Source organism: Lepidochelys kempii, chromosome 1, assembly GCF_965140285.1.
Source record: "Lepidochelys kempii isolate rLepKem1 chromosome 1, rLepKem1.hap1, whole genome shotgun sequence".
Lineage (NCBI taxonomy): Eukaryota > Metazoa > Chordata > Testudines > Cheloniidae > Lepidochelys > Lepidochelys kempii.
Genome location: NC_136380.1, coordinates 352,564,418 through 352,585,657, shown reverse-complemented (window position 1 = coordinate 352,585,657; position 21,240 = coordinate 352,564,418). Strand labels below are relative to the sequence as shown.

Below are 21,240 nucleotides of genomic sequence, written 5' to 3'. Positions count from 1 at the left end.
GAGGGCCGCCCCCTGAGGGAGGGGTGCCTGGGAGTGATTCCCTGTGGGAGGACAGCAGGGCCTACAACCTGGGCTGGGGGGAGTCTCCTGTGGGGGCAGTGGGGCTGGGGTTCCCCTCTCTAGGAAGTCCTCTGTGGGGGAAGCCCCTGGAGGGCTCCAGTTCATGCCAAGGCTGGGGCTCAGGAGTCCACTGTGGGGGAGGCAGGGGTTGGGGCTGGGGAAGGGGGTGCCCTCTCTGGGTCTGGAGGGTTCCCCTGTGGGAGAGGCAGGGCCTACAGTTGGGGCTGGGGTAGGAGGTGGGGCTGGGACAGCGGGTGCCCCCTCTGGGGCGGGAGTGGGGCAGGGGCAGGGGGTGCCCTCTCTGGGGCGGGAGTGGGGCAGGGGCAGGGAGTGCCCCCTCTGGGGCGGGAGTGGGGCAGGGGCAGGGGGTGCCCCCTCTGGGGCGGGAGTGGGGCAGGGGCAGGGGGTGCCCCCTCTGGGGCGGGAGTGGGGCAGGGACAGGGGGTGCCCCCTCTGGGGCGGGAGTGGGGCAGGGAGTGCCCTCTCTGGGGCGGGAGTGGGGCAGGGCACTGTCTGGGCTCTGCCGGAGCCGGCGGTGGGGCCGGGGCTGGGGGTTCTCTGGCAGTTGGGGCGGGGGGGCGGAATCGATCCCCAGGACGTCCGGCGCCAGGGTCAGGAGGCCGGCGCCCTGGGGCTGCCCCGCGCGGCCTGGGCCCCCCGTGTTGGGTGCTGCCCAAAGGCAGCCGGAGAAGCTCACGCTCCATCTCCACCCGTCCCTGTCGCTCTCGGGGGTCAGGGCCGGAGCCGTCGCTGCCGGGGGGCAGGGGTTCCTCGGGGCATCGGGCCCCGGCAGCAAGCTGGTCCCTGGCGGGTTGCAGCACCGGGAGCCGAAGAGAGCGGGGCCAGGCCTCCTGGGCTCTGTTTCCAGCCCCCGGGGAGAGCCGGGGCTTGTTCCTGCGTGTGCAGGGTCCGGAGGGGCCCCGCAACCGCCCCGTGGCCCAGTCTCGGGGTCCCCTTCCCTCCGCGCCCTCCAGGGCTGCCTCTGTCTGCCCCGGCCCGGGCCCTGGGCTGGGGTCGGGCGCTCCCCGTGGGGCGGGGAGGTCCTGTTTCCCGGGCAGGGGGTGGCTGTTGGGTCCTGCTCAGGGGGAAGACGGGGGCAGCGCTGCTTTGCGGGCCGCGTGCAGGGGTGTCAGGAGGAGCCGATGCCGGGGAGAAGGGGGGGGCGAGTGCCCGTGCTCAGCGGGGACCCCAATGCCTGCTCTCTGCCCCTCCCCCGGCAGGCAGCGCAGGGCCCCCAAGATGGCGGAAGCGCACCAGGCCGTGGCCTTCCAGTTCACGGTGACCCCCGAGGGCGTCGACGTCCGGCTCAGCCGGGAGGCCCTCAAGCAGATCTACCTGTCTGGGGTCGCCGCCTGGAAGAAACGCTTTGCCCGCATCAGGGTGAGCTGGGCCCCAGAGGGTGGTGGTGCGGGGGTGCACTGGGGGAGGGTGCCAAGGGGCACTGGGGGGGTGCCAAGGGGCACTGGGAGGGGGCTAGGGGGAGTGCCGGGGGGTGCAGTGTGCGTGTGTGGCTGCACTGTTGGGATGGCCGTGCCCAAGGGGTCTGGGGGATGCAGTGCCGGGGGGCAGGTCTGGGAGGGCACTGGGGCGGGGGGCGGTGCTCGAGTGTTGGTGCAGAGGTGGTACTGGGAGCTGTCAGACTGGGGGGTTTGGTGCCTGAGGGTGGCGCTGGGGGCCCCAGGTTGTGTGGCCCCAGAGGGTGGGGGGGCTGGGGGGTGCAGTGCTGGGGTGGTTACAGGGGGCACTGGGAGGGGAGTGTGATGCTGGGGGGGTTTGGAGGGGCCCCGGGGTCGGTGGCAGCAGAGGGTGGGGGGCTGGGGGGTGCAGTGCTGGGGTGGTTACAGGGTGTGCTGATGGGAGGCCCTGAGGGCTTGTGTTGCTAGTTGGGGGTGCCACGGGGTGGGGGTTGGTGGTGCCATGGGAAAGGGTGGGGCCAGGAGGCACTTGGGGGTGCAGTGCTAGGGGGTCATGGGGGGCACTGGGAGAGGAGTGCGGGGCCAGGGGGGCCCCGGGTTGGGGTTTGCAGTGCCGAAGGTTGGGGCTGGTGGGCACTGGGGGTCTGGGGCGAGGACACTGCCGGGTGTGGGGCCAGCCCCCGTGGGGTCCGTGGCCTCGGGCTGGGGAGCCTTGCAGCGCCGGCGGACAGGGCGGGAGCGGGGAGGCATGCCGGGGGTCACGGGGATGTGCCGGGTGGGCAGCGCCCTGGTGCCCCTGCCCCGCGTGGCCCTGACTCGCGCTCTCCCCCCAGAACAGCGTCCTGACCGGCGTGTACCCCGCCACCCCCTCCAGCTGGCTGGTGGTTGTCATGGCGACGGTGAGCTCCATGTACTGCCGCATTGACCTCTCCATGGGCCTGGTCTGCCACATCAGGCGCTACCTGCCCGGCTGGTGAGTGTCAGCCCCTCCGCCCGCCTGGGCGCCCATCACCGCGGCCTCCGGGCCTGCCAGTCTTTCCGGTCTGTCACTCCCTGGGGCAGCTGGGGCCCAGAGGCGAAGTGGCTGGCCCAGGTCACACAGGGAGTCTGTGCCAGAGCAGGGACTTGAACCCAGGGCTCCCCACTTCCAGGCCACACTGGAGCCACTGGACCACACTTCCCTTGAAGTCCACTGGGACCCCCCTGCCTTTCCCCTGGTTTCCCACTGGTGCTGCTGCTCCCTTCCCAGCAGCCCCCAGTGATTCCCGGAGCCCCTGGTGCCCCCGTGCTGCTCCGCGGTGCCTGGGGGTGGGGAAGGCTGCCCCGGCACTGAGCTTCCTCTTCTCATTCATGGCAGCCGCTACCTGAGCTTCCAACACCGGACCCTGCTGAGTGCCGCGCTCTTCTCCACGGGGGTCTGGCTCTCGGGGATCCTGCTCTGCCGGCAGTCTCTCAAGCTGCTGCTCTCCTACCACGGCTGGATGTTCGAGCCCCATGGCAAGATGAGCCGGAGCACCAGGGTCTGGGTGGTGAGTGTGCCAGGGCAGCCCATTGCTGGGCATGCGTGCGACAGGGAGGTCAGCAGTATATCTGCGTGGCGCAGAGGTGGAAGTAAGCCGGTCCGGTCTGGCATACCGGCTCGGCCTGGCTTCCCCAGGCTGGCGATTTAAAGGGCCTGGGGTGCCTTGCAGGGGCTGGAGCCCCGGGTATTTAAAGGCCCCGCCTCTTCCGGTTGAGGCCATGCCCCCTGCTCAGGACTCTGGCGTACCGGTAAGTCCTTTAAGTTCCTTTCACCCCTGGCGTGGTGGGAGGGTGGTTCATGGCTGTGGAGCGGGGTACAAGGCTCTGTGTGTGTGTGTTGGGGTGGTATGGTTAATAATGCACCAGGCAGAGTGTGGGGGCTCAGTCCCCTTCTCCTTCACTCCAGCCTCTTCCTTTGCTTTTCAGGCTCTAGTGAAGGTGATGTCTGGCCGCAAGCCCATGCTCTACAGCTTCCAGACCTCTCTGCCCAAGCTGCCAGTTCCCAGCGTGGAGGCCACAATCCACAGGGTAAGAGGGGGCACAATCTTACTTAGTGACTCGTCTCACCACCGTCCTGTGACAGTGAGTGGACTCAAATGGACTCATGATTAAGGTTAAGATTTTGACATGGGTATTTTGAGTAAAAGTCACAGACAGGTCATGGGCAATAAACAATAAATCATGGAAGCCCGAGCCCCGCTGCCCGGGGCAGAAGCAGCAGCCCATGCCCCACCGCCTGGGACAGAAGCCGCAGCCTGAGCCCCGCTGCCCGGAGCTGACCATTTGCCTTTCCTTGTATCTGTTATAGCTCAGTGTCCCCAACTGCCCCTTGTAGTTCTCTTATGGGACTGGCTGTACCACACCTGCCTTTTCTAAGAGCAGCACCTGCTGGCACTGGATGGCAGATGATGGCCACTTCCCCAGCGAAATGGAATGCTAATCTGTATTCTATTGTTCAGCCCCTTAGTGGCACTGTGTGTAAAACACCCTACTGAAATGACCTCTGCCGTACCTGGCAGCTTATTAAAGGATCTTATGCTGAACACATCTGGTGCATATAAGCCATAGAATCATAGAATATCAGGGTTGGAAGGGACCTCAGGAGGTCGTCTAGTCCAACCCCCTGCTCAAAGCAGGACTCATCCCAATTAAATCATCCCAGCCAGGGCTTTGTCAAGCCTGACCTTAAAAACTTCTAAGGAAGGAGATTCTACCACCTCCCTAGGTAACGCATTCCAGTGTTTCACCACCCTCCTAGTGAAAAAGTTTTTCCTAATATCCAACCTAAACCTCCCCCACTGCAACTTGAGACCATTACTCCTTGTCCTGTCCTCTTCTACCACTGAGAATAGTCTAGAACCATCCTCTCTGGAACCACCTCTCAGGTAGTTGAAAGCAGCTATCAAATCCCCCCTCATTCTTCTCTTCTGCAGACTAAACAATCCCAGTTCCCTCAGCCTCTCCTCATAAGTCATGTGTTCCAGACCCCTAATCATTTTTGTTGCCCTTCGCTGGACTCTCTCCAATTTATCCACATCCTTCTTGTAGTATGGGGCCCAAAACTGGACACAGTACTCCAGATGAGGCCTCACCAATGTCGAATAGAGGGGGACAATCACGTCCCTTGATCTGCTCGCTATGCCCTACTTATACATCCCAAAATGCCATTGGCCTTCTTGGCAACAAGGGCACACTGCTGACTCATATCCAGCTTCTCGTCCACTGTCACCCTTAGGTTCTTTTCCGCAGAACTGCTGCCTAGCCATTTGGTCCCTAGTCTGTAGCTGTGCATTGGGTTCTTCCGTCCTAAGTGCAGGACCCTGCACTTATCCTTATTGAACCTCATCAGATTTCTTTTGGCCCAATCCTCCAATTTGTCTAGGTCTCTCTGTATCCTATCCCTCCCCTCCAGTGTATCTACCACTCCTCCCAGTTTAGTATCATCCGCAAATTTGCTGAGGGTGCAATCCATGCCATCCTCCAGATCATTTATGAAGATATTGAACAAAACCGGCCCCAGGACCCAGTCTATAGCTGGTACAGAAGTACATGACATGGTGTCAGGAGTAAACTAAGAACAGAAACAGAAGGAACCAAGCAACAAAGGTTGCAGGATTGCATCAACATACCACCCTTCATTGCCCCAGAGAACTTCAGCTTTGACAAACCTTCCCAGTGGACAGAATGCAAACAGTAGTTTGCAAGACTTCAGACTGCAAACAAACTCACAAAGAAGGTTTTCTGAACTTGGGCCAGTTTACCACAGAAATAACATACACTCTGAATACATAGCTTTTGATCAAAGGACCACCGACCAACAGCCTTCTCAGCTGCAGTGTGGCACCAGGATGAACCTAGTGAGAAAAGTGGAGGAACTCAATGGAATATTTGGTGATATTAGACTTCTGAAAGGAGATCCAGTACAAATCACCTTAAGACATGATGCTGAACCATACAGTGTACATACACCTTGAAGGATTCCTATCCCCGTATTTCATACAGTGGAAACTGAGTTAAAGAGAATAGAGCGGATGGGCATAATTGAGGAAATCTCTGAGCCAATAGCATGGTGTGCCCCAACGGCACCGGTTATAAAGAAACATGGAAAAATCCAAATCTGTGTGGATCTTAAAAGACTTTATGAGAAGAGGAAGGTAAGAGAAAAATAAATCCTCCCACCCCTGGCTGACTTCCTGCCCAAAGTGAAAGGAGCTACAGTATTCTGCAAGGTGGTTGCCTCCAGCAGATTCCTTTAGCCAAAGAAAGTGCTAAACTGACTGCATTTGTCACACCCTTTGGGAGATTTTGCTTTTGTAGATGACCTTTTGGGATCACCAGTGCACCTGAAATTTTCCAAAGACTGATGGCAGAACTCTTAATGAACCAAGTGGAGCTGAAGGTTTCCTGGATGGTATTCTGATTGATGGATCTTTGAAAACTCTCATTACAGTCCTGGGCCTGATCAGTCAGTCTGGGCTGAAGCAAAACAAGGAAAAATGGTTTCCGCCTCACCCTCCAAATTGAGTGGATCAGTCTTAGCCCTGAGTAAGAGCAATTCAAGAATCGACAGCACCAAGTCACATACCAGAACTGAGACGTGTACTGGGGATAGTCAGTTACTTTGGTTGATACCCACAAGTCATTTACACCTGCACCGAACGAACTGTTAAAGTCCAACACACCGTGGCTATGGGGCCAAATCAACACATTGCCTTAAAAAGGCAAAGGAAATTATCTCAGCAGCTCCAGTTCTCGAGTTCTGTGATCTGAGCAAACCCACAATGGGGCCAGAGCGGATGCAAGCAGCTGCAGCCTCCGTGGTGTCGTGTTGCAACAACTGGGCTCAGAGTGGAAGCCAGATGCACTTGGCTCTGGCACACTCACCGAAGCAGACAGTCGATCTGCACAGATTGGCAAGGAGGGCCTGGCAGGCGTGTGGGCTTGTGAGCACTTTTACAGATCCTTGTGCGGCCTGGATTTGTTTACACTGATTGATAACAGACCCGAAACTGCTTGTAAACCTGATCAGGGAAAAGACCTGGGTCAAGCACCCCCTGAGATGCCAGTGTCTATTGCTAAGGTTAATGTGATCCCAATTGCTGGATATGTTCCTGGGAACAATCTGGAAGTAGCGGACACTCCGTCATGGAGCCCGGCATCGCACCCAACTACCCGTGAGCTCGAAGGTGACGTAAAGGCGTATGAGGATGCTGTGGACACACACAGACCAGTGTCAGGAAGGAGACTACTTCAGCTACAAAAACAACCCTGATAGACACAAAACTTCAGGACGTTCTAAGTTACACTGGGGCGGCTGCCCGAGTATCTAAAGGGCGTTAAGGAAGTGATGAGAGGCTACTTTGAAGTGTGGGAACAAGTAAGTGACTCAAATGGACTCATGATTAAGGTTAAGATTTTGTCACCGGTATTTTGAGTAAAAGTCACAGACAGGTCGTCGGCAATAAACAATAAATAATGGAAGCCTGAGCCCTACTGCCCGGGGCTGAAGCTGCAGAGGTCACCCGGAATCCGTGACCTGCGTGACCAACTCATAGCCTTGCTCATGGTTAAAGGCAATTGCGTTGTAATTCCAAAGGAAATGAGAGGAGAAACCCTAAACCTTATCTGTGAAGGGCATCACGGATTAACTAAATGCTGTGAATGGGCCAAGCAGTCAGCGTGGTGGCTGGGCATCAGCGAGGACATAAAGTATCTGCATGTGAACCTTGCAGAACTAACAGACCATCACAACACAAAGAAAATGAATAACAACAACCCTACCAGACAAACCTGGGAAGAACAAGCTGCAGATTTATGGGACATCATGACCTCATCTTCTTAGACTATTTTTCCAGGTGTACATGTAACAGCGACAGACCCCAGTCGTCGACGGGCAGGATTGAACCTGGGACCTTGGGAGCTCAGGGCATGAGCCTCTGCTGCATGAGCTAAAAGCCGTATGGCTGCTCTCTCTCTCTCTCTCTCTCTCTCTCTCTCGCCGTCTCAGTGCCACTAGGTGGGACAGAGCACCACACCCAGGAGGTGTGTGGGTTACAGTTGGCAATAATGAACTTGAAAGACATGACATCAACGTCACGTAGTGTTATAGAGAAAGTGATGTGCACTTTTGCTCACTTTGGCATTACAGAACAAACATCGACAGACAATGGACCACAATTCACTGCAGCAGAATTTAAGTCCTTTTGAACAAAATATGATTGTGATCATATTACTGGCAGCCCACATTACTCACAAGCGAATGGAGAGGCTGAGAGAGCTGTCCAGCTGTTGTAACGAAAAAGAATTCAGAGCCCAGATTGTACGGGATTGCGACCGACAGTGGAGAGTTCAACAGAAACCACTGACATCTGCAATTCGATCCTCAGAACAATGAACAGAACAAGAAGAGGACGACTCCACAACGCCAAGCTGACCAAAGCCCATCCTTGTAACTAATGGACAGCCTGAGGACCAAGTTGTTACACATTCAGGTCATGTAATTAGCAAACCAGGACGATTCAGACACAGACTGATCCATACTGAACTTGAAAGCCACAGATTGTCCATGGCAGGAATGGAGCGTTTAAAGAGGGCGATGTGATAAAAGGCGAAACTGTCTGAGCCGGTTCAGCCGCCAGGTGGTGCAGTCAGACTGGAGAGTTCTGGGCACCGGGGATGGAGGCTGTGCCCAGCCGGACGCTGACCCGAGTGTTACGATTCTGGTACCTTCTGCCCGTCAGAGTTGGCAGCAACAAGGGCCGGGTTCAGTATCTAGGGGATCCATTCCAATAACACAATGCAAACCGGCTCGAGCCCCCACCCAGTGACCTGGGACAAATATATACCACCCCCGCTGGGCGCCTCCAAGAGGCGATACTTCCCCTCTCGCAAGCACATAGTCTGAGTGTAGCAAAAGCCTTTTAATAACAGAGAGAAACAATGTGGCATTATGTTGGGGAAACACCACCAGGATTCATAACACAACCCATGAGCAAAAACCCACCCCAAGCAAATTGGGGCATGCCCTTTCCCTTTGGTTCTTGAGTCCAGCAATCCAAAATCACCCAAAGTCCCAAAAGTCCAATGACCCAGAAGTCTCTGTCCCTGGTCAGGGCAGCCCCAGAGTTCGAAAGTTTATCTGCAGAGTTTTACCTCCCAACCTGGGTGGAGATTGGGGGGCGGGGGTTTAAGGGGCACCTTACGTGGTCCAAAGCTGTTGGCCCCACCTCTCCATGGGGCCCCGCTCTGCCATGAGCTGCTCCAGGCATCCGACAAACTGCTCTGCCCCACCAGCCACTCTGCTCATCGTCCCGCAAACTGCAGTGCTCTGCTCTGCCAGCCGTCCCACAAACTGCTCTGCTCCACAAGCTGCTTTGCTCACTGTCACGGAGTGTGGGGAGCCCAGGCCCTGCACCCCCCTTCCTGGGATCCACTGAGACTCTCCGCCAGCCAGTAACACAGAAGGTTTATTGGACAACAGGAACACAGTCCACAACAGAGCTTGTGGGTACACCCAGGACCCCTCAGTCAAGTCCTTCTGGGGGAGCAGGGAGCTTAGACCCCAGCCCTGGGGTTCCCTGCGTTCCTCCACCCAGCCCCAAACTGAAACTAAACCCACCCAGCAGGCTCCCTGCTGCAGCCTCTGTTCACATTCCTGGGCAGAGGTGTCACCTCCCCCTCCCCCTCCTGGCTCAGGTGACAGGCTCTCAGGTCTCCCCTCCCCAGGGCACATTCCCAGGTCAACACTCCCCCCTCCCTGCTGAGTCACATCCTCACACTCACCATCCCACAAACTGCTCCGCCATATCTCTTCAGGCTCCCCCACTACTTAACACAACACTCAGCAATTTCAGCTGTTAGTAAGTTTAGCTCTTTTGTGATTTCAGCTTGTAGGAGGAGAGCCCCAGGGCTGGTGCACCATTGGCCCAAAGTGAATTCAGCTCAGCAGCCTGTAACTAGACTCCTAATGGAATCAAAAGTATCTCTGATATTCCACCGTGGAGAGAGGAGAAAGTGCAATTAGCATGTAAGGCCCTCACGGGGGGGGGGCCTATACCACCAAATATTAATACCTGTCCCCAGCCTTTCTTCATTCACTGGGTTTTGGAACCCATGACCCTTGCCTAGCGAGTGCCACTTAGTTGATGGTGAGTCCCTCCATCATAACAAAAGGCCAAGTACAGCTCCACTGTCCTTGAGTCACATAATCAGGATAGGTTTCAGAGGAACAGCCGTGTTAGTCTGTATTCGCAAAAAGAAAAGGAGTACTTGTGGCACCTTAGAGACTAGCCAATTTATTTGAGCATGAGCTCTCGTGAGCTACAGCTCACTTCATCAGATGTTTACAGTTTATTCCTGCCCCAATAACAGAGAAACTGGGGCTCCTACAGCAGCCAAAGTGACCATCTAGGCGGGGTGGGTGCCTATGCAAGTGAGATCGGCCCCTGAAGTTCTTTTCCACAACCCGCCACGACTCGCCACCAGATGTCAGAGTGGAGCTCATCCTGGCTGTGCTCACACGACTCTTCTGTCAAAGATTACAACTGAACAGGGACTTGATGCGGCTCAGAAACTTCCCTCTGCAGAAGAAAAATGCTGCTTGTAGCCGCCGTAACTGAAACGAAACAAGCCCAGACACAGCTCCCTGACCTCATCACATCTCTTTTTAACTCTTCCGTTAGCCGGTTAGCGGTTCACGTTTAACACAGCACTGTCCAGAACTTGCTTTTCTCCCTTCCACTCTGCCCGATTGCGCACGTCCGGGTCCACACGAGGCTTGACTGGCCAGTTCGTAACTCTGAGACGCGACTGTGTTATTTACACAAACCTCGGCCACACCTGGCCAAGCATCAAAAGGCATTACGGGGTGCGTAAGGTGGCTCTGCGGCCAGTCTCTAGCTGGTACTGGGGCATGGCACCCGCAGGATCTCTGGCTCGTGGGCTCCCCACTGCCAGGGCCTGTTAGAAGAGCTCTGTCCTGGGAAGGAAACGGGTGTGGAGCGGGGCTCCAGTAACGGGGCCAGTCCTGCCTGCGGGCGCAGTGAAGCAGCGAGTGGAGTCGCTCTGACCCTGACGCTGCAGAAGAGCCTGGATGGACTGAAGTGTCTGCACCCAGTGCTGGGAGCAGGGAGACGGGCCAGGAGGGCGAGGAGGCCAGGCGAGGGCCAGCGTAAGGGGGCGCTGGGAGGCTGTGGCTCGTAGCCGGGCTGGCAGGCTGGGGCGGGGGGCAGCAAAGGGGTGAGAGCTCCAGGGAGCTGCAGTTGGACAGCGCAGGATCCTTGGTGCTAGGGCATGGGGAAAGCAGCACAGGACAGACACGCCTGGGGCCATCCGCTGCAGGAGCAGAGTGAGCCAGACCCCCTGGCCTGGCCGTGGGAACCCCTGGATGTCACTCTTGGCTGGGTGGCTGTCTGTAGGGGAACAAATGCAGTCCAGTGGGCACCCTCAGGAGCTCTGCCCTGCAGCGTGGGCACACGGGGGGCAGCGTGGAAACCCCAGTAGGGTTCAGCAAGGCAGACTCCGGAGGGGCTGGCTGGGGGCGTGGGAATGGGAGAAGCCAAACTGGCCTGGAATGAGGTGGGGACATGGCAGCTGAGTGGGGGAGGCCCAGGGAGGGAGCGGCTCTGTTGGGGGGATTCCAGGGCGTGGAAAAGGGAGAAATGGGGGAATCAATGCAGGAAATGTGAAGCCTGGTTTCAAGAAGCGGGTCCTGGCAGGGAGCTGGGGGACTGTCTTCCAGGAGAAGGGCTTCGGGGTGGGGGCAAAGGAGGGCATTGCTTCCTGACGTGGGTGGAGCTGGCTGGGAACTGTCCCCAAGGAAAGGGCTGGGGCATTCAGAACTGCTGCTTGAAGCGGGGCTGGTGAGGGGGCAGCTCAGATCCACAAGGCAGAAATCCTCTCTTTGCTCTGAAACGACGCGAGCGCCCGCTCTGAGCCCTGACAGCGGTGCCCCAAGACCATGGAGGGCTGAGACGGTCCCCGCAGGGAGCCCGGACTCAGGCTGGCCGTGTCTCCGCAGTACCTGGAGTCTGTGCGCCCCCTGCTGGAGGATGAGAAGTACCTCAAGATGGAAGCCCTAGCCCAAGCCTTCCAGCAGCACACAGCCCCCAGGCTGCAGAAGTTCCTGGTCCTCAAATCCTGGTGGGCACCCAACTATGTGAGTTCCCCTGTGTCACCGAGTGCCCGGAGCCAGCAGCCCTCCCGCTCCACTCTGCACCAGCTCCTGTCTCTCCCGCCTTCTCCCGGGCCCCGCCCAACTCCCCCCCAGCCGGGCTCCAGAGCTGGCGGGCTGCGGGCTCTGGGGTCTGCGGTGCCCAGGCTGGCCCGGTGCGGATGGCAGGGCGGGGGAGCTTGCGGTGGGAGCTCGTGGTGAGCCTGCCTGCTGGCAGGGGCTGGCTCTGCATGGGGGACGGCTGCCCTGGGCTTGCCCCGGCAGTACCCCACCCCATCCTGCCAGCCCCAGGGCAGGAGTGTGGCTCTCAGGCCTGTGACAAAAGGAGCTACAGCCCGTCTGCCTGACACAGCCGCGCGGCTCCGTCTGCCTCGGCTCTGCCTGTGTGCACCAGCGCTGGCCCCGCCCAGCTCCTGGCCCCGCCGTGGGCAGCAGCTGCTCCAGCATCAACGCAGTGCGAAGCGAGGACGGTTGGGCCCCCGCCACCCACCCCGCTTGACTGGGAGGGGGCCGGTGGGGAGCCGCGGAGAGGACAAGGATGTCAGAGGCTGGGGAAAGGCTAGCACAGGCTCAGAAGTGGCCGGCTCTGGCTGGCGTCCATGGGAGCCCGCAGGTCCCTCCCAGGCCTAACCAGCATGGCAGCATGCCCAGTCTGTCGCGGTGGGGGGGAAGCAGCAAGACTCAATCCTTGTGAATCAGGGACCCCCGGCCTGCCCCCCTCAGGAGCTTGGGGGCTGCGGGGGGCAGTGCAAGGACACAACTCTGCGTGTTGTTCCCAGCCCCTCTTGCAGGAGGCAGGCACAGCCCAGCGGTCCCAGAAGGGGAGGTGGGAACCTGAGACCAGCCGCTGGGACTTGCCCTGGGGTTTATGCAAGGCAGAGGCAGCATGGAGGAGTCGGGAGGCCCCTGCCAGCCCTGGCCTCTCCCGCAGTCCTTGGCTGCGCTTCCCGCTGGCGGCTGCTCGCGCTCATGGCGCTCTCCCGTTGGCAGGTGAGCGACTGGTGGGAGGAGTTCGTCTACCTGCGCGGACGAGGCCCCATCATGGTCAACAGCAACTACTACGCCATGGTGAGGGCGCAGGGCCAGCGAGGGGGGCGGGGGGCTTCAGCCTGTTCTCTCCAAAGGGCACCCAGTGGAGCGGCCAGAGAGCCTGACCCCCTTCCCCAGAGGGGCCCAGTGTGTGTGGGGGGGTCACCGCTGCTGCCAGACCCCAGCCACCCCTGTACCCCCAGAGCCTGAGCAGTGCCCCCAGCTCAGCCCCAGCCTCCCTCTTCCAGGGGCTCGGCTCGGGGCAGGCTGTGACCCTCCTCTCTCTCCCCATTGCCCAGGATTTCCTGTATGTGACACCCAGCCCCTTGCAGGCAGCCCGGGCTGGCAACACCGTGCACGCCATCCTGCTCTATCGGCGGAAGCTGGACCGCGAGGAGATCCCCCCGGTGAGTGTCGGCTGCCATGCTGGGAGGGGCTGACACGTGGGGGGATGGCCTGAGCGGGGCGGGTGGGCGCTGAGGCTGTGGGGGGCCGGCAGGGACCGTGTGTGAGTCCTCTCTGTGCTGTACTGCTAGGTGAAGGCGCTCGGCATCGTGCCCATGTGCTCCTACCAGATGGAGAGAATGTTCAACACCACCCGCATCCCCGGGATGAAGTCGGGTACGTGGCACGGGGGGAAGGGGGAACAGGAACCCGGAGCGGCTGCTCCCTCTCCCTCTTCCCAGAGCTCGTTTGCCCTGGGCATCGTGGCTCTGTCCCCCCGGAGCCAGGACCCGGAGCTCCTACCCCCCCGGCACAGCGACTCTGTCCCCCCGGAGCCAGGACCCGGAGCTCCTACCCCCCCGGCACAGCGGCTCTGTCCCCCCGGAGCAGTGTCTGGAGCCCATACCTCTGCGGCTCTGCTCTGCAGCTGGGCTCTTTCCCCGCGCTCCCAGGTGCAGGGCTCCGTGGGCCCTTCATTAACCCCCAAGGGCTGCCCTGCCTGCCCGGGCTGGATCCCCGCAGCCTAGTGCCCTGGCTGCAGTGAGCAGTGGAGAAGGTGACTGTGGCCGGTGCGTCTCCTGCCCGCAGACACCCTGCAGCACGTGTTGGAAAGCAAGCACCTGGCCGTCTACCACAAGGGCCGCTTCTACAAGCTGTGGCTGTACCAGGGCGGGAAGCTGCTGAAGCCGCGGGACCTGGAGCTGCAGTTCCAGAGGATTCTGGACGACCCGTCGCCCCCGCAGCCTGGGGAGGAGAAGCTGGCGGCCCTCACTGCTGGAGAAAGGCGGGTACCCAAGGAGTCAATGCCAGGGGCTGGTGAATGGGGCACTGTCAGCCTTGGGGATCCAATGCTGGGAGGTACTGGCCCAGCGAGCTGCAGATGGGCATCACCAGCTGGGAGACCGCCCAAGTGCGGGCATGGCTTAGGGCGGGGAGGGGACCTGGGCCTGGCCGGTGGTGGAAGGGAGGAATGCCAGGGGGGACGCATCAGGATCCTGGCATGGGTCTGCCCCAGCCTCTTGATCGGCCTCAGTAATATGCCCCCCTCCCATCTGGCCAGGGTCCCGTGGGCCGAGGCCCGGGCCCGGTTCTTCAGCCAAGGGAAGAACAAGGTGTCGCTGGACGCCATCGAGCGGGCTGCCTTCTTCCTGGCGCTGGATGAGGAGGCGCAGGGGTACGAGCGGGACAGGGAGGATAGCATGGACCGCTACGGCAAGTCCTTGCTGCATGGCCGCTGCTACGACAGGTAGGGGACAGCACCACCATCCCGCACCTCCACCCTGGCCCTGTCCTGGGCACCGGCCTCTCCAGCCTTGACTCCAGCCTCTTCCCGTCACTGCATCCCTCCCCGTTCCCTCGCACGCCCGTGCCAGCCGCGGGTCTCGCGCCGTGTCCCCCACCCCCTTGTGATCCCCACCGTGCCAGCCACGGGTCTCGCGCCGTGTCCCCCACCCCCTTGTGATCCCCCCCGTGCCAGCTGTGAATGTCTCACCCCATGTCCCCCGCCCCCTTGTGATCCCCACCGTGCCAGCCGCGGGTCTCGCGCCGTGTCCCCCACCCCCTTGTGATCCCCACCGTGCCAGCCACAGGTCTCGCGCCGTGTCCCCCACCCCCTTGTGATCCCCACCGTGCCAGCCACGGGTCTCGCGCCGTGTCCCCCACCCCCTTGTGATCCCCCCCGTGCCAGCCGCGGGTCTCGCGCCGTGTCCCCTGCCCCCTTGTGATCCCCCCCGTGCCAGCCGCGGGTCTCGCGCCATGTCCCCCGCCCCCTTGTGATCTCCCCCGTGCCAGCTGTGAATGTCTCACACAGTGTCCCCCGCCCCCTTGTGATCCCCCCCATGCCAGCCACGGGTCTCGCGCCATGTCCCCCACCCCCTTGTGATCCCCCCTATGCCAGCCACGGGTCTCGCGCCGTGTCCCCTGCCCCCCTTGTGATCCCTCCCATGCCAGCTGTGAATGTCTCACCCCATGTCCCCCGCCTCCTTGTGATCTCCCCCGTGCCAGCCGCGGGTCTCGCGCCGTGTCCCCCGCCCCCTTGTGATCCCCCCCGTGCCAGCTACGGGTCTCTCGCCATGTCCCCCGCCCCCTTGTGATCCCCCCCGTGCCAGCCACGAGTCTCGCGCCGTGTCCCCCGCCCCCTTGTGATCCCCCCGTGCCAGCCACGGGTCTCGCGCCATGTCCCCCGCCCCCTTGCGATCTCCCCCGTGCCAGCCGCGGGTCTCGCGCCGTGTCCCCTGCCCCCTTGTGATCCCCCCATGCCAGCTGTGAATGTCTCACCCCATGTCCCCCGCCTCCTTGTGATCTCCCCCGTGTCAGCCGCGGGTCTCGCGCCGTGTCCCCCGCCCCCTTGTGATCCCCCCGTGCCAGCCACGGGTCTCGTGCCATGTCCCCCGCCCCCTTGCGATCTCCCCCGTGCCAGCCGCGGGTCTCGCGCCGTGTCCCCTGCCCCCTTGTGATCCCCCCATGCCAGCTGTGAATGTCTCACCCCATGTCCCCCGCCTCCTTGTGATCTCCCCCGTGCCAGCCGCGGGTCTCGCGCCGTGTCCCCCGCCCCCTTGTGATCCCCCCGTGCCAGCTATGGGTCTCTCGCCATGTCCCCCGCCCCCTTGTGATCCCCCCCGTGCCAGCCACGAGTCTCGCGCCGTGTCCCCCGCCCCCTTGTGATCCCCCCGTGCCAGCCACGGGTCTCGCGCCATGTCCCCCGCCCCCTTGCGATCTCCCCCGTGCCAGCCGCGGGTCTCGCGCCGTGTCCCCTGCCCCCTTGTGATCCCCCCATGCCAGCTGTGAATGTCTCACCCCATGTCCCCCGCCTCCTTGTGATCCCCCCCGTGCCAGCCGCGGGTCTCGCGCCGTGTCCCCCGCCCCCTTGTGATCCCCCCCGTGCCAGCCACGGGTCTCGCGCCATGTCCCCTGCCCCCTTGCGATCTCCCCTGTGCCAGCCACGGGTCTCGCGCCGTGTCCCCCGCCCCCTTGTGATCCCCCCGTGCCAGCCACGGGTCTCGCGCCGTGTCCCCCGCCCCCTTGTGATCCCCCCCGTGCCAGCCACGGGTCTCGCGCCGTGTCCCCCGCCCCCTTGTGATCCCCCCCGTGCCAGCCGCGGGTCTCGCGCCGTGTCCCCTGCCCCCTTGTGATCCCCCCCGTGCCAGCCACGGGTCTCGCGCCGTGTCCCCCGCCCCCTTGTGATCTCCCCGGGCCAGCCATGGGTGTCTCAGGCTGTGTCCCGGCCCAGTGCCAGCCATGTGCATCTCACAAGATGCCCTCCACCCTCTCACTGGCCACTGTGTGTAACTCATGCCATGTCCTCAGTGGCCTCGCGCCCGCCAGTGCCAGCCAGGTGTGCCCCTCCTCCCCTTCCCCCCATGCCAGTTGTGTGCATCTCTCGCTGTGTCCCTGCCCCTTGCACTCTCCCCCGTCTCAGCGTCTGCCAAGGATGTCTCATGCTGCTCCCCTCCCCCAGGTGGTTCGATAAATCCTTCACCCTGGTTGTGTATAAGAATGGCAAAGTGGGCACCAACGCGGAGCACTCATGGGCCGACGCGCCCATCATCGGGCATCTCTGGGAGGTAATGGAACGGGGAGAAGGGGACCATCCATGGCCCGCCTGGGGCAGGGGCCAAGATCCCACCCTCAGTTCAGAGAGGATAGTGCCAGAAGATGCTGTTTCAGGGTGTTCATCTGCAGGCGGGTCTGAGCCCTGGTGATGCGGGGGTGATGCCAGCGGGTATGTGGGCACAGAGACAGGAGGTTTTGTGAGTTCCCAGTGCAGGGGTGATGCCAGGGGGTACATGGGCAGAGGGTCTGGCTCTGTGGGCAGAGGGATTTGAGTTCTTGGCCCCAGGGTTGTGTGGACACCCCCAGGAGGGTTCATGAGTTCCCAGCCCTTGGGGTGCAAGGGTGGTGCCGGGGGTACATGGGCACAGGGTGTGACGATGTGACTCAGCAGCAGTCTGACCCCTCCCAGCCCGGTCAGGCCCCAGGGCCCACGCTGCGTCCCCCGGGCAGCTTCCCTCAGGGACAGGGATCGGGTCATCCAAGCGATCCCTCTCCTCCAGCTGGGCAATCAGCTGTTCCTTGGTGGACCTCCCGATGCGCAGCCCCCTCTGCCTGCACAGCTCCACCAGGTCGCTCTTAAGGCGTTTAGCGTACATCTCCCTGCTGGCCCCTCGCAGGCCGGGCAGCTTCCCACGGTTTCCAGGAAAAGCCCCTCGTGTGCCGGTCCTTCTTGAGGTCACCGACTCTTTGCCAGGGTCGAGCTGCAGACTCCTCCGCCCCTGGGACCGCTCGCTGCAATCCCCCGGGGGACCCTGTTACTGCAACAGTCCTTCTCTCTGGTCACACACTCCCAGGGGTTAACCGCCCCCCGAAACCGTCTCTCTCTGGATCTTCAGCACGCCTGGTCCCCGTCAATCCCCCTTCCTTTTACTGCTCCCCAGTCACTTACTGCAGGAAGCGCCGTTCACGGGGTGCAGTAGATCCCACCTCTGCCACCAGTTGTCACGGAGTGTGGGGGAGTCCAGGCCCTGCACCCCTCTTCCTGGGATCCACTGAGACTCTCAGCCAGCCAGTAAAACAGAAGGTTTATTGGACAACAGGAACACAGTCCACAACAGAGCTTGTGGGTACAACCAGGACCCCTCAATCACGTCCTTCTGGGGGAGCAGGGAGCTTAGACCCCAGCCCTGGGGTTCCCTGTGTTCCTCTCCCCAGCCCCAAACTGAAAACTAAACCCACCCAGCAGGTTCCCTGCTGCAGCCTCTGTTCACATTCCTGGGCAGAGGTGTCACCTCCCCCTCCCCCTCCTGGCTCAGGTGACAGGCTCTCAGGTCTCCCATCCCCAGGGCACATTCCCAGGTCAACACTCCCCCCTCCCTGCTGAGTCACATCGTCACACAGGGATAGGAGGGGCTGTGGGTTCCTGGCTCCAGGGGGGTGTCGTGTGGACGTGGGCCCAGGGACAGGAGGGTCTGTGGGTTCCTGGCTCCAGGGGGGTGTCGTGTGGACGTGGGCACAGGGACAGGAGGGTCTGTGGGTTCCCGTCCCCATGGGGAGTATCGGGGGGACGTGGGCACAGGGACAGGAGGGGCTGTGGGTTCCTGTCTCCGGGGGGGGTGTCAGGGGGATGTGGGCACAGGGACAGGAGGAGCTGTGGGTTCCCGGCCCCAGGGGGGTGTCGTGTGGACGTGGGCACAGGGACAGGAGGGGCTGTGGGTTCCCGTCCCCATGGGGGGTGTCGTGTGGACGTGGGCACAGGGACAGGAGGGGCTGTGGGTTCCCGGCCCCAGGGGGGTGTCGTGTGGACGTGGGCACAGGGACAGGAGGGGCTGTGGGTTCCCGTCCCCATGGGGGGTGTCGGGGGGACGTGGGCCCAGGGACAGGAGGAGCTGTGGGTTCCCGGCCCCAGGGGGGTGTCGTGTGGACGTGGGCACAGGGACAGGAGGGGCTGTGGGTTCCCGTCCCCATGGGGGGTGTCGGGGGGACGTGGGCCCAGGGACAGGAGGAGCTGTGGGTTCCCGGCCCCAGGGGGGTGTCGTGTGGACGTGGGCCCAGGGACAGGAGGGTCTGTGGGTTCCCGTCCCCAGGGGGGTGTCGTGTGGACGTGGGCCCAGGGACAGGAGGGTCTGTGGGTTCCCGTCCCCAGGGGGAGTATCGGGGGGACGTGGGCACAGGGACAGGAGGGGCTGTGGGTTCCTGTCTCCGGGGGGGTGTCAGGGGGATGTGGGCACAGGGACAGGAGGAGCTGTGGGTTCCCGGCCCCAGGGGGGTGTCGTGTGGACGTGGGCCCAGGGACAGGAGGGGCTGTGGGTTCCCGTCCCCATGGGGGGTGTCGGGGGGACGTGGGCCCAGGGACAGGAGGAGCTGTGGGTTCCCGGCCCCAGGGGGGTGTCGTGTGGACGTGGGCACAGGGACAGGAGGGGCTGTGGGTTCCCGTCCCCATGGGGGGTGTCGGGGGGACGTGGGCCCAGGGACAGGAGGAGCTGTGGGTTCCCGGCCCCAGGGGGGTGTCGTGTGGACGTGGGCCCAGGGACAGGAGGGTCTGTGGGTTCCCGGCCCCAGGGGGGTGTCGTGTGGACGTGGGCCCAGGGACAGGAGGGTCTGTGGGTTCCCGTCCCCAGGGGGGTGTCGGGGGGACGTGGGCCCAGGGACAGGAGGGTCTGTGGGTTCCCGTCCCCAGGGGGGGTGTCGGGGGGACGTGGGCCCAGGGACAGGAGGGGCTGTGGGTTCCCGGCCCCAGGGGGGTGTCGGGGGGACGTGGGCCCAGGGACAGGAGGGTCTGTGGGTTCCCGTCCCCAGGGGGGGTGTCGGGGGGACGTGGGCCCAGGGACAGGAGGGGCTGTGGGTTCCTGGCCCCAGGGGGGTGTCGGGGGGACGTGGGCCCAGGGACAGGAGGGTCTGTGGGTTCCCGTCCCCAGGGGGGGTGTCGGGGGGACGTGGGCCCAGGGACAGGAGGGTCTGTGGGTTCCCGGCCCCAGGGGGGTGTCGGGGGGACGTGGGCCCAGGGACAGGAGGGTCTGTGGGTTCCCGGCCCCAGGGGGGTGTCGGGGGGACGTGGGCCCAGGGACAGGAGGGTCTGTGGGTTCCCGGCCCCAGGGGGGTGTCGGGGGGACGTGGGCCCAGGGACAGGAGGGTCTGTGGGTTCCCGTCCCCAGGGGGGTGTCGGGGGGACGTGGGCCCAGGGACAGGAGGGTCTGTGGGTTCCCGTCCCCAGGGGGGTGTCGGGGGGACGTGGGCCCAGGGACAGGAGGGTCTGTGGGTTCCCGGCCCCAGGGGGGTGTCGTGTGGACGTGGGCCCAGGGACAGGAGGGTCTGTGGGTTCCCGTCCCCAGGGGGGTGTCGTGTGGACGTGGGCCCAGGGACAGGAGGGTCTGTGGGTTCCCGGCCCCAGGGGGGTGTCGTGTGGACGTGGGCCCAGGGACAGGAGGGTCTGTGGGTTCCCGGCCCCAGGGGGGTGTTGGGGGGACGTGGGCCCAGGGACAGGAGGGTCTGTGGGTTCCCGTCCCCAGGGGGGGTGTCGGGGGGACGTGGGCCCAGGGACAGGAGGGTCTGTGGGTTCCCGTCCCCAGGGGGGGTGTCAGGGGGACGTGGGCCCAGGGACAGGAGGGTCTGTGGGTTCCCGTCCCCAGGGGGGTGTCGGGGGGACGTGGGCCCAGGGACAGGAGGGTCTGTGGGTTCCCGTCCCCAGGGGGGGTGTCGTGTGGACGTGGGCCCAGGGACAGGAGGGGCTGTGGGTTCCCGGCCCCAGGGGGGTGTCGGGGGGACGTGGGCCCAGGGACAGGAGGGTCTGTGGGTTCCCGTCCCCAGGGGGGGTGTCGGGGGGACGTGGGCCCAGGGACAGGAGGGTCTGTGGGTTCCCGTCCCCAGGGGGGTGTCGGGGGGACGTGGGCCCAGGGACAGGAGGGTCTGTGGGTTCCCGTCCCCAGGGGGGGTGTCGGGGGGACGTGGGCCCAGGGACAGGAGGGGCTGTGGGTTCCTGGCCCCAGGGGTGCGGGGGGTTTTCCTGACTCACACAGGCCTCTCCCTGTCCCCCTCCCCCTCCCGCTCCCCCTCCTTGTCTTCTTTGCAGTTCATGCTGGGGACAGACATCTTCCACCTGGGCTACAGCGAGGGGGGGCACTGCTGTGGGGAGCCCAGCCCAGCCCTGGCCCCTCCCCAGAGGCTGCAGTGGGACATTCCAGAGGAGGTAGGTTTAGGCCAGCAGCAAGCAAGGGAGATTCCTTTCCCCCAAGCCCGCCTGGGCTCAGCAGACCCCCTTTGCCCCAAGCAGGAGGGAGCTGTGAGTAGGGCGCTGGCTCCCCGGCTCTGCCAGAGCCCGGATTCATTGCCCCCCAGGCCTCTCTACTCTCCCTGCCTTGGGGGTAGATTTGTTATGGGCAGTGCAGGTAGCAACACCTACAGATAAGGCTGCCAGATGCTTCCCATTGCCAGAGCCTGTTTTCAGCTGCTTATAATTTTACCAAACTTCAAGCCTTGGGCTGGAATTTCCCCAGCCGGGTGTCTGCCTCGGGCTGAATTCTTCTAGAAAAAGGTAAGAAAAAACAGGTGGGCTGTTCCCAAGGGTGGGACTGGGGAAAGGATGTTATTTGTCGGGTCCATATGAAACAT

At 62.6% G+C, this 21,240-nt stretch overlaps 1 protein-coding gene across 7 annotated transcripts in view; it reads left to right on the top strand.

Moving 5' to 3' along the window:
* CPT1B (carnitine palmitoyltransferase 1B) overlaps nucleotides 1-21,240 on the top strand; it is a 38,286-nt gene that overhangs the window by 4,122 nt on the left and 12,924 nt on the right. For 3 of the 7 annotated variants that reach the window (XM_073329043.2, XM_073329042.2, XM_073329044.2), the window contains exons 2-12: nucleotides 1,281-1,440; nucleotides 2,309-2,448; nucleotides 2,833-3,004; nucleotides 3,423-3,524; nucleotides 11,515-11,652; nucleotides 12,658-12,735; nucleotides 12,996-13,103; nucleotides 13,233-13,317; nucleotides 13,729-14,386; nucleotides 16,598-16,703; nucleotides 20,702-20,818. In XM_073329043.2, coding sequence (XP_073185144.1) covers nucleotides 1,300-1,440; nucleotides 2,309-2,448; nucleotides 2,833-3,004; nucleotides 3,423-3,524; nucleotides 11,515-11,652; nucleotides 12,658-12,735; nucleotides 12,996-13,103; nucleotides 13,233-13,317; nucleotides 13,729-14,386; nucleotides 16,598-16,703; nucleotides 20,702-20,818 — 1,845 coding nt within the window. In that variant the 5' untranslated portion in view covers nucleotides 1,281-1,299. The other 4 variants (XM_073329046.2, XM_073329045.2, XM_078851219.1 and 1 more) reach the window with 3 other exon arrangements.